General features: G+C 33.6%; 1 protein-coding gene across 3 annotated transcripts; it reads left to right on the top strand.

Annotated features, from left to right (window-relative positions):
* Positions 1 to 60: 60 nt before the first annotated feature.
* LOC106072659 (cell division cycle protein 20 homolog) lies at positions 61 to 10863 on the top strand. 3 transcript variants are annotated; one of them, XM_056013093.1, is made up of 12 exons: positions 61 to 432; positions 4163 to 4298; positions 5002 to 5183; positions 5379 to 5583; positions 6031 to 6227; positions 7083 to 7208; positions 7357 to 7553; positions 8008 to 8102; positions 8372 to 8594; positions 9092 to 9217; positions 9335 to 9452; positions 10238 to 10863. In XM_056013093.1, the coding sequence occupies exons 3-12, from the start codon at positions 5054 to 5056 to the stop codon at positions 10414 to 10416; spliced, it is 1596 nt and encodes a 531-aa protein (XP_055869068.1). In that variant the 5' UTR covers positions 61 to 432; positions 4163 to 4298; positions 5002 to 5053; the 3' UTR covers positions 10417 to 10863. The 3 variants fall into 3 exon arrangements, with proteins under 3 accessions (XP_055869068.1, XP_055869067.1, XP_055869069.1); XM_056013092.1 differs by lacking the exon at positions 4163 to 4298; XM_056013094.1 differs by lacking the exons at positions 61 to 432; positions 4163 to 4298 and adding an exon at positions 3166 to 3184.
* Positions 10864 to 12004: the final 1141 nt, after the last annotated feature.

The following is a 12004-nucleotide window of genomic DNA, read 5'->3' as shown; positions in this document are numbered from 1 at the left end:
TTTTTTCAATTATGTGGCAAATCCTGGTCACGTGAACACAACGGAGGCGATTTCAAAGTGTGGATTCGTACTGTCAAAACGTGATTTTCTCTCACAGTGTTATCTTTAATTATCTAGATTTTAGACCTAATCTAGATTAAATATTTATTGTCAAATTATTAAAGGCTAAATAAATATAGAACTTGATTATAAAGCTTCAGACGCGTTTTCCTTCCCTAGATCTATATTATAGACTCTACACCGCGATTGACTGGCACTGCCACTGACCACTGGCTTGCATGACTGCTAAGGCTACGCCGGCTACGGCTAAGACCTAACTTGACCTAAGTGTTCTAAGTCAGGCTAAGTTAGTAAGTAAGTGCAGCAGCTAAGTCAACTAAGACGTCTTAGTGACTACTCTGAATGACTCATTCACTGTGACCCTTGTTTATGGTGAGAATACTGAATTAAATAATCTTAATACTTAATATAATTTATCTAGATCTAGTCTACAATGTCTACATTCTACATCTTATCATGATTACTCAGTCACTCACTGACTCAGTGTTATTGTTTAGACTGTAATCTTGTATCTTGGGTTTTCTCTCCGATTTGTATTTTTGTTTGTTTTTATTTTTGAAGCTAAATAATATACTATTAATTAGACTCACATATAATCTAACTGCTAGAACTAGACTAATTACTATATTAATATGACAAGGTTCTTAAAGGCAATTTATAAAGGAATAAAGGCATTTTTAAAGGTCAATTAATTTTTGGTAATAAACTATGCAGTGTGCTGATATTTATTGTAGGCCTAGTTAAATTTAGATTCTCTATATCAGAATAATGAGAATAATTCAGAATAGATATAGATCTAGAGTAACTTAGTTTATCGAACAAGTTAAGCTCAGTCGCCGACATTTTTTATGTTTGAATTTGTGTATCTCAGTAAAAATTAGACCTAGAAAAAAACTGAATGTATCTATGAATTTCTCATCCATTTTTCTTAAAAAGTAGACATGTTTTATTACATTATTTCTCAAAGTTAAAATTATATTTGATGTTAAAGTGAGTCAGGTCAATGCTTTCAAACGCTTAAATTATCGAACACTGTTTTACCTTTCCTATCTTATCGAACATATTAAGAACTTATCGAACACACGAGAAGTATGGTGTTTTAAAAGTGTTATAATCTTAAAATTTTGTGAAAAGTATGGTGTTTCAAAAGTGTTATAATCTTTTTTTTTTTTATTTATATCATTTTCTTTTTACGCCATGTCAAGACAGACAGATTTTAGTCATTTTCACATGCTTTACATCGAAGAAATCTATCAGTGATCAGCTATGCCGCCTATGCTTAGAAACTGACGGTGCTAAGCCCAGTAACGCATTACTGACACATTACCGTACCAGTAGGTCTAAGCTATTTTGAGATATAAGGCCATTAATAAATCCAGATATTATTTATTTGGGGGAGAGCCTAATAAGCTTTGGTAGCCAATAGATAATCCCGCCCTCCCCAAGTCATTACAGTTTACTTGGTTGACCTAAAAACAAAACATACGGTAGCGGCCCTACGTAACTAGCTGCCGATCTAGCACGCTCAGTGTATGTAACAGCTAAAAAGTCAGTTCTAGATATTTTTCGATCTGAGCGGGGGAGGGGGGGGCTGAAAAGCTATGGTAGCTTGTGAGCTGTGTTACCTATAGATGTAGATAGATCCGCCCTCCCTAAACCACCTGGTTGACCAAAAAAAAACACCGTATTTTAGAGCACGCTTAGTATTTGTCACACACACAAACAACATATCTATATATACTACGTATCTATCATGCCTAGTGTTTGTCACCTAATTAGTGGCTTGACCGTAGGTACTCAACTGATGGCTCCTCCCCCTTTCCCCTCAACATTGTTCTTACTACAACTTGAACAATGTTTTGGGACTGTGTTGATGGCCTGGTTTACACCTGTGTGTTACGCTATCACTGACCTTTTTTTTTTTTTTTTTTGTTGTGTGTTAGTCTGGTGGCTGCGTTTAGATTGAGTCTTGAAATTTACGTTGTTACTTTGCACTGAAAAAGTGTGAATGTTGGTGAGTGGAAGCGCGGGTAAGGGGGTGTAGGCAGAATAAGAGAGTGGTTAAATGTGTTATTGTTATTATTTTGTGTATTTGTGATGTTTCAAAGGAGTGTCTTTGTAGCGCATTATGAGCTTTATCATACTTTATGGCAAAAAATATATATATATATATATATATATATATAATTTTATAGAGCCGGCACCACACGTCTAAATCATGAAGCACAACTGACTCTATATATTCGAGGCTGACGTCACATTCTAATGGTCGATCAATTATTGATGATCTCTGGATACAGTGTCTTGACTGTTTCTCTCTCTCTCTCCCCCCCCCCTTTTTTTTTTTACCTGCCCAAGACATTTTTATTTTATTTCAAAATATCATACAAAGCTGAGATTGCTTATATAAAAACAGCTATTATCGAACACCCCCTTTTTAAACCTCAATTTTCATGTTTAGGTAGCAAAGGACACTTTAAAAAAAATAGTTGCAAATATTTCTCAGCCTAATTAGAAGCGTATTATATAGGTTTTGTTGAGCTGAAGCATCATTGGCATTAAAAAATACCCTTAACCCGAGACTCACTTCACTCTTCCCAAGAGGTCAAAAAAAGTGAATTTTTTATACCAATATTACCAATGCACTTTGAATATAAGTAAAAAAATGATCCTCGGGTGAAATGAAACTAAATATAACGTAACTATAAAGAAATGGACGATGCACAATAGGAATGGACTAGTTTCGTCATAATCATCGAAATAAAGGTGAATTTTTAAAAAATACAATGGGGTGTTCGATAAGTACCTTAAAACGAAGGTGTTCAATAGATGTAAGTTACTCTAGACAATATGTAACAATTAAAAAGAAGACAGAACAATAAGAAAGTATTGTATTAACACCAATTCAAAATTAAAAGAAAAAATAGCATTGCTTTGAAAACACAGAAGTAATGTAAATTCTTGGTATTTTTTAAGACACTATCTTGGGATTTTTTTGGAACATAAACAATAACAAAATAGTAACAAAGATGGCTGCCCCTTCAGAATTACCCAGTATTGTATGTGAGTGTTTCTCCAGAGTCCAGTACTGGTATCAAAAACTTTGAAAAAGTGTCACATAAAGGTCAAAACTTTAAGTGGAAGTTTTTGGTTTCATTTTAAGTGTATTCACTTCTTCACCCATTGTACTTTAAGAATTTATCAATAGAAAATGAATTGGAATACATACATTTCCTCAGCAGTGCTGGCAAAAAGGGTACCCACTTTTGCATTTTAGGTGCATCACTGGGACACCACTGATGATTAAATTACAACTAACTGTTAATTTGTTTGCTTTTTTAGCATAATTTGAATATTTCTATTGTATTAAGCAGCTAGCTATTAAAATTTAAGTTTTTGAGCATTTACGTTATGTTTGCGCTCAAATTAAAAAATGGGACACCATAGCACCTGCAACACTACTGGTAAAGGTTTTTTATATGATGATTTTTTATATGACTATTATATCACAAGATGTTGCGGGTGCTACAAAGGGACACCAATATGAAATATATATTTTTTTTTTGTTAATACATGCTGAAATAAAAAATTTTTAAAGTATGTAAATACATTACCAATTATTCTTTTATTAGTGATTCACAAAATAGTTTTCTATAACTGTCATAGATATGTGTGTGTGTGTGAGCAATGTTAATTATTTTGTAAGGTGTTTTCAAGGCTCACTGACAGACTTGACAGAGTACAGACAAAGGGTAGGAATAGTGTGACACTTAGATGTATAGCTTGTAGGGCGACTTGATATCCGTAGGTGGGACAGACACAGAAGATTTAGTAGCGTTTGTTTAGTGGGTTAGGGTCTCCGCCTATATAGAGTAGAGTTTTGGGGCACCGGCTTGCAATCTTGGCTCCAAGAGGTGTGAGTTATTTGCCAAAGAAAATTGTATTTTGCATGTAAACGTTTGGAAGAATATTCAATGCTTAGAACTAGCATTACGTAGAGTTTCTGTTTACTCCTTAGGAGTCCTATTGTAATACCATGTTTGTATATTTTTTCAAGATATGTTTTTTTTTTTTCTTTCTTCATTTTTTTCCTTCTGCCTAGCATTTTTTGTAGTATAGGTGAATTGACTGTTTAGCAAGTGGACATCACACATGAGCTATTGCTAGACTGTCACTCCTGAGTCCATTGTTGTACTGTGTCCATTGTTGTACTGAGCCCATTGTCTTGGAGCTTGAGGGTAACATTATCTTAAGCATGTGTGTGTGTTTAGGTAGTATCTAATAGGTGGAATTTTTTATGTGTAGAGTTATGGAATTCACCAGATGGGTAGGAGGTGAATTTTTTTGTTTGGCTTTTTTTTTCCGTGATGGGCAGAAATGCTAGTACAGTTGTTATTTTTTCTCTTGGTTTCAGTATGTGGCCATGGGGCACGTTGTTTTGAAGATGGCAGTATGGTGTCATAGTCAGTGTACATTTTTTTTCTAGTGTAATGTGGGTTAGCCAGCTTGTTTTTTTTTTTTTTCTTTTTTTTGCAGTGTTTTGTGTTTTGTTGAGTTTGAGAAGGCCAGAGAGGGGATCTTAGGGACAGGAAACGGCACTGTATTGTTGTGAGGTTGATTGACTTGGAGATGTAATTTGAGTTTTTTAATTTCAGGGCCCTGTGATGGCAGGCTTGAGTTGTTTTTTTTCTCCCTCTTGTGGTTACTTGAGGTGGAGCATTGATTTTTTTTTCCACAAATGAATGTACCAGAATATTTCAGACAGTATAATTACAAGATTTTTAGAAGAAATATATTTTTTTGCTTAAAGACTTATGTTATTTAGGACCATATACACATACACATTTACACACAAATGTAACTAATTATTTATTTGGAAAAAATCATTTTATGAATGTGATTTAACATTAAATGTTTAATTTCTTTTTTTAATGTCCACAGAAATTAGCTTATTTATAAAGCATAAATAAAATATTCAAAACACTGTTAGCAGATGGCTCATTTAAATTTTGCTAAGGATATTAATGAAGTTGTAAGGTTGGATGGACCCATGCAAGGTGGACCTCTAATGAGATGGCAAAGAAAAGCTCAAGAAACTTCACTTAGATCACACACGGATAATGGTAAGTTCTTTGGAACCATTTGGTGTGCAGCACTTGGAATTTATTTTGACCTTTTAAGGAAAATTAATTTAAGGATTTGGGGTACAGTGACCACTCCAGGTGACCAATCAGAATTGTTTTGAATGAGTGTTCTTTGCGCTGTAACTAGTTAACATGGTACTTGCTGTATTGCAATAAGAAGTATTTTGTTTTTAGGATCTTCATCACCTTTGAAAATTAAACCTAGAACTCCTGGAAAAGGATTGCCAAGTTCTTCATGTGTCGCTGGAGCCAAAACACCAAAGTCACCAGGTGGCTGCAAGACTCCAGGAGGAAAGAGTGGTGAAAGTTTAAATGGAAGCCGCAGTAGCAAAAAGACTAAAACACCCAGCAACAAGACACCAGGCAGACAACAGGATAGGTATTAAGCTTGATTTATATTTTTGGATATATATTACCGATATATATATAATTCATTTCTGATACAGAATAGTTTTCTCATCCAGAAAGAATCTAGATTTATTTCAAAAGGATTTTTTTACCATTTTTAATTAGTCAAACAAAAATGACAATAACTAAATCGGCTTCATATAAATCTTTTTATAACCACATTAAGTATTATAGTTACAAGATATCACTTAATTCAATTATCATTCCGTTTATATTTCTTAAATCTATGGAAGATGCCAAAATGACACATGTCATTTCAAGCAGTTTAAAAAAAATGCAGCTTTTTAAATTTGATCAGAGGTATAAAAACAAATTGCTGTGTTGCATTGCTAACATTTTTCCATTGAAAAATATTTTATTCCTTTTACAACACCAATATTTTTGATGTTCATATAGGTTTATTTGGTGATTTCCTCAGATTTATTCCTTGCCGTTCAACCACAGACATGGAGTATGGCCACTATGCTTTGATGAAAAAATGTGAGGATGATGTAGAAAATGAGGCTGCCAATGGCAATGAAAACAAACAGGAATACCAGGAACAATTAAAGGAAGCAATGGAGGTGAAGGATTGCAAGATTCTCAACTTCCGAACTAAAGCCCCAGCAGCTAGCAGTGAGTGCTTTGTCATTCCTTAGATTGTTCTCTCTATATAATGAACTTTGAAAAGAAAAAAATGGCATACCTCTGACCTGATTAAGACAACGTTTGCAAGTGGGAAACAAGTTTTAAATAATTATATATTGGGATTAGCCAGAGGAATACAAAGTAGCCAACATTATCTACCATAGTTAAGGGCAGAAAAGTAACACATTAGTGCCAAGTTCTGATTTGAAAAAAAAATTGTCTTAAAATTAAGCAAAGAGAGGTAACTCTGGATTTTAAAAAAATTAATATAGATCTAATTTAAAAAATTAAATGACACACTGGTTAACCGTAGGCCACAGAAACAGATGACCTTTATATCATTTGCCCTATAGACCACAAGTTTTGAATGGGGAACTTTATTTTACTTTTAATTTAAAAAATAAACAATTTAAAATTACAAAAAAAAAAGAAAATATGTTTAGTTTTTAAAAATATGTACTTTTAAATAAAACGCTAAATTTCCTGGAGGTAGGAGGCCTTTTACACTGCGTTGTCAGAACCTTCGTTTTAAACACTTCATGAAAAAAAATTAAAAAGCTATACACACCTGATTAACACTAAACCACTTATGAAACATTATGAGCTTTTCTTATACAAAAGTTAAAAAATAACGTCTGCAAGAGTCTTATTGCAGTCAAGAGTTTAGCTTAAGCAAGGCATATTACTGCAGTAGTAGCTAAAGGGTTAATTTAATTAGTCTCTGGCTTTTATATGAAAAGAAAAATAGAAAAATCTTAGAATTTGATAATTAAAATAAACCCTTGTTAGGCAGCATTTACAAGCTAGTTATTGTCACTTATAACTAGATTAAAACAATTTCAGATTCCAACAATTTACATGTGCTGTACAGTTGTGGTAAAGTGGGTGCCAAACAGTCCACAAGTTCAAGATTTATTCCCAAAGAGCCAGACCGTATCTTAGATGCCCCAGAGATGCTGGATGATTACTGTGAGTGTGCACTATTGTTATATATATATATTGGTAGAATTTATTGGTAAATAAATTGGATTAGTTATTAACTTTAAAATGTTAATTTCTGTTTGCTCATAGATTAATTTTTATGTGCTCTTATTTGACATTGTCATTCTCCCCTTAGACCTAAACCTAATGGACTGGTCGCAAAACAACATTTTAACTGTTGCATTGGGCAATGGGGTCTTTCTTTGGAATGCAGACAATGGCACTATCACAGAATTAATGGAACTATCTATACCAGAGGAGTACATCTCTTGTGTATCTTGGGTCCAGGAAGGTGCCATATTGGCTGTTGGATTGAGTACAGGAGTTGTTCAGGTAAATGGGTCTTTACGTTTTTAAGTAAATTTTGTTAAAAACATTGAGAGAAGAAGAGAATGATAAAATTCAAATATATGGGGAGATGATAAAGAAATTTTTTTTTTTATTTTGGTTTTTTAAATAAATAAATCTAGATATTACTTAGACATTGATGAAATAAAGCTTAAGAATGGTTTATGGTACTTTTGAGATTTCATTTAGTCAAGTAAATTTTCTCAAAAAAAAAAAAACTCAGGTTTTTAAAAATAAAAATTTTCTTCTTAATGGTGGTAAAGTTTTAAGTCTTTTAGTAAAAACTACTCATTTGTAAAGAAACCTAAAACTTCTTTTGTTTACCTTGATCAGTTTAAATGTTCTTTTTTTTTTTTATTCTATCTAATACAAAGTGATTTTGTTACTGGCATTGTTGTTTTACTTGGATTCTCTTAAAAGATGATGTTTCTTTTTTCAGCTTTGGGACACAGATCAACAGAAACTTGTTCGTTCTATGACTGGCCATGCAGCCCGTGTTGGGAGTATGTCATGGAATGCCCACATTCTTTCAAGGTAACCAAATTTTAGGATGCAGTCTTATCTTGTTTTGTAGTTTGGTCTTTCGAGCATTATATCTTTAACATTGAAATTAGCATTTATCAGTTGGATTTTTTATGATATTTTTATATTAAGAATGGAAATATCAATTATGTTAAGTTTTTCCTAAAGAAATTAAGAGATCAAGTAGTACACACAATGTTTTGCTTTATGTTCATTTATTATTTTATACTTAATATTTAAGTTTCAACATTCACAAGTCTACGTTTATCCTTTTTACATAGTGGTTCTCGAACTGGTGCCATCCATCACCATGATGTCCGTATTGCTAATCATCAAGTGGCTTTACTGGAAAACCACACCCAGGAGGTCTGCGGGCTCAAGTGGTCACCAGATGGCAGACATCTGGCTAGTGGTGGCAATGATAATTTGATCAATATCTGGTCCAACCAGATGTCTTCAGCACCTCCTGTATACACACTGACAGATCACCAAGCAGCTGTCAAAGTAAGTAGAAGATCAGGCTCCTCCTCCTTTAATAACATTTGATGTTGTAAGACATGTCTACTTAGTTCCTTGAAGTACTATTTTAATAGTGGAGGGCATGAGAGAGCCACCTCAGTTGGGTATCAAACTTTGGTAATGAGGCAAAATTGTTTGGTGATTCCAATTATTTACATTTGAATTGAACATTTCCTGTGTTGATTCTATTGACAGTTGTGGTTTGTATGTATTTGTGGCATTGTTTATTTTTGCAACATTAAAGAGTTCTAGTGATTCATTTTCTGTCAACAACCACCTATTTATTTTTAAAAAAAGGAGGATGTGGGCTTTCTAGTTTTCATGTTAAAAAGGAAATATTTCAACATTCATAACAAATAAATGTGTTTTTATGGAAACATATAGAAATTAGACTTGAATATTATCACAGTTTATATGGTATAACATTAAAATCTTATCTTAATGCTGATCTTGTAAATCCAAAAATACACTTTAATTTTAAGGCTATGGCTTGGTGTCCGTGGAAACCATATCTTTTGGCTACCGGTGGAGGAACTGCTGACCGCCATATTAGAATGTGGAACATACAATCTGGTGCTAGTGTTGGGGCTTATGACACAGAATCTCAGGTACGTAAATTAATAAACTGTCCCTGTTTGTTGTTGTTGTTTTTTTTTATGCCATTTTTATTATAAAAAAACAAAACCTTTACATTGTGTCAAAACAAAACATTTTTTACCCCTTAGGTTTGCTCCATTCTCTGGTCAAGTGAACATAAGGAACTGATTTCTGGACATGGCTATGCGCTGAATCATTTGAGGATCTGGAAATATCCCACTATGACTAAAGTTGTGGACCTTGTTGGTCAGTATTATTTGGACTAATTATATGAAATTTGTAGGAAATGTAGCTATGAAAAGAATATATATAATAATGGTCTTCATTTACATATTTGCAGTACAATGTTTTGAAGTCAAGTATTTGAATTTACAAAACTCATGTGCACTGAGAAAGCTATGCGTAATGTTTAATTTTCTAATTATATGAAAGTTATAGATTTTTAAACAATCATTAACTGCCACTTTTAATTATTGCTCTCAAATTTTTCTCAACAAAATAGCAAAGACAAAATCTTTTTTTAACTTCAAAAATTCCATAAACCACACATTTTATTTTAAATCAAACTTTGGTGTAAGGGTATCCCTTTCAGGCCTTGCAATCTATGGGGGCAAATGATGTTACTAGACAAAATACTAACTTCCTTTACTTCCCCAAAGTAAGTCAGGTTATCCTTTTTAGTTTGTTTTTTTTTGGGGGGGGGGGGGCATCCTAAAAATCACATATTAAATCTCAATCTACATCATCATGAAACTTGGGTGTGCAAGTGTAAAAAATGTGAGAAATAGCTGTGAAATCAAGTTTCATCCATGTAGCTAATGTGGTGGTTCCTAAGCTGTATATAGTTGACATTAGAAGAGAGTCAAGCTACTGTAAAGAGGCTTTTGATTTTCTTTTGCTCCTAACTTTCATGGAAATTCAAAAAGAAATCTAAATCTTGGAAAAATCTTTTCATTTAAGAAAATGTTCTTAAAACATCTCTCTTTAAAAATGATTCCTTTTAAGGAAGTTTTTCTATCTTTCATTTTCAGGTCATAAATCACGAGTATTGTGCATGGCCATGTCACCAGATGGAACCACAGTGGCCAGTGCTGCAGCAGATGAAACTATTCGACTTTGGAAATGTTTTGCTGTGGACAAACAGGTCAAGAAAGCTGCATCAAAGCCAGAGAAGAACTTGACCTCTGGCCTCAGCATGTGCATCAGATAAAGACAAAATCTTATACTGGACAATGTCATGAATACATTTTGAATGAAAAACCTGTAAATGTATGAGAATCTCCTGAGACTGCTGATCTCATTATCAAAACTTTGAACCTTGTGTAATGCTGTATTCCTGATCTTACCGGTACTAATGTCATTTACTTGTACTTTTCCAAGTTCACCATTTTCTGGTCACTTAATAACTCAGGTATTTAATGCAAATTATGATGTACATAATGACTCACTTTTTTGCTTGTATTTTATACTATAAAATTTAGTTTTTCACTTTTTTTTTTCTTACTACTTTGTGACTTAAAGCATTTAGTTTTTCATAACATAATATTTACGTAGAGATTTTTACTTTGTTTACACTGATATTTAGAATTCATTTTTTTTTTATGTGAATTAAAAAATGAATGAGAATTCTATGTGAATTAAAAAAGTTTTTAATGCATTATTTTTTTATTTTTTTTTTGTCGTATATTTTTATAAAATTATAACATGATTTTAAGACCTACCTTTTTTTTGTTCATGTAATTATTCTATTGAGCACAGTTTTGGTATGATGAAAGACTGTGGGCAGTGATTGAACCTGGGACCATTGAGACAACAGATGTAAGGGCATGTCACATGATGTGCCAAATAAATGGAGGGAGAGAAAAGTGAAACTATGATTTAAGGGCCACAGTAGGTGAGGCACAGTGCGATTCAATTTAATGTAAAATTTAAGTACCGGTATGCAAGTGATGAAGCCATGTGCATCATTCCATCTAGAATACTATGAGTGGAAAGTGTTACAATGCACAGGATGAAATTAAAAAGGGAGTGGGGTACTGGTCAAAATAATACATGACCTCCTTCTGTAACTGGATCTTAGCATATATACTGTTGGCTTTATATTAAATTAAAAGGGGTATCAGTATTGGAGGTGAAAAGCCTAGTGTTAGCAGTTTCAAATACCTCGGAGCTGTTGTCTCAGATGAGGGAATGAAACCATAACTACTGGCCCGAATTGTACAGTCCACAGCAGCCCTTTGAAAGTCAAAGGCTTAGCCCTCGGCACCAAAATCAGACTGATGCGCTCCCTTGTCATGGCCACATTATTATATACTTGTGAGTCTTGGACGCTGACTGCAGAGCTAGAGAGGTGGATCCTAGCAATGGACCCGAGATGCTACAGTAGGATCCTAGTATCACATTCAAAGATCGCATCATAAACCAAAAGATTAGAGACAGGGTAACTGCAGCGATTGGACCCCATGATGACCTGCTAATGATCGTAAAAAAACGAAAGCTAAAAATCTATGGCCATATATTAAGATTTTCAGGACTCGCAAAGACATTCCTTCAGGGAACAGTACCAGGAAAAAGAAGAGGCAGAGAAAGTGATGGGAGGACAACATAAAAGAATGGACCATTGAAAGAGGTTCTAACTAAGGCAAAAGACAGAGAGGAATGGAGAAAGACGGTCGAGAAATCTTGCATGGTTCCCCAAAGGTCCAACTGACTGAGTAAGAATTCAATATAAAAAGATGATTACAAAAAAATGTAGCTGTGATTTCAGAATGAGCATAAAACTGTTTTATCCTACTAGT

Source organism: Biomphalaria glabrata, chromosome 15 (genome assembly GCF_947242115.1).
Source record: "Biomphalaria glabrata chromosome 15, xgBioGlab47.1, whole genome shotgun sequence".
NCBI classification, from domain to species: domain Eukaryota; kingdom Metazoa; phylum Mollusca; class Gastropoda; family Planorbidae; genus Biomphalaria; species Biomphalaria glabrata.
The sequence above is the reverse complement of the archived record's forward strand: the minus strand, read 5'-3'. Positions and strand labels throughout refer to the sequence as shown.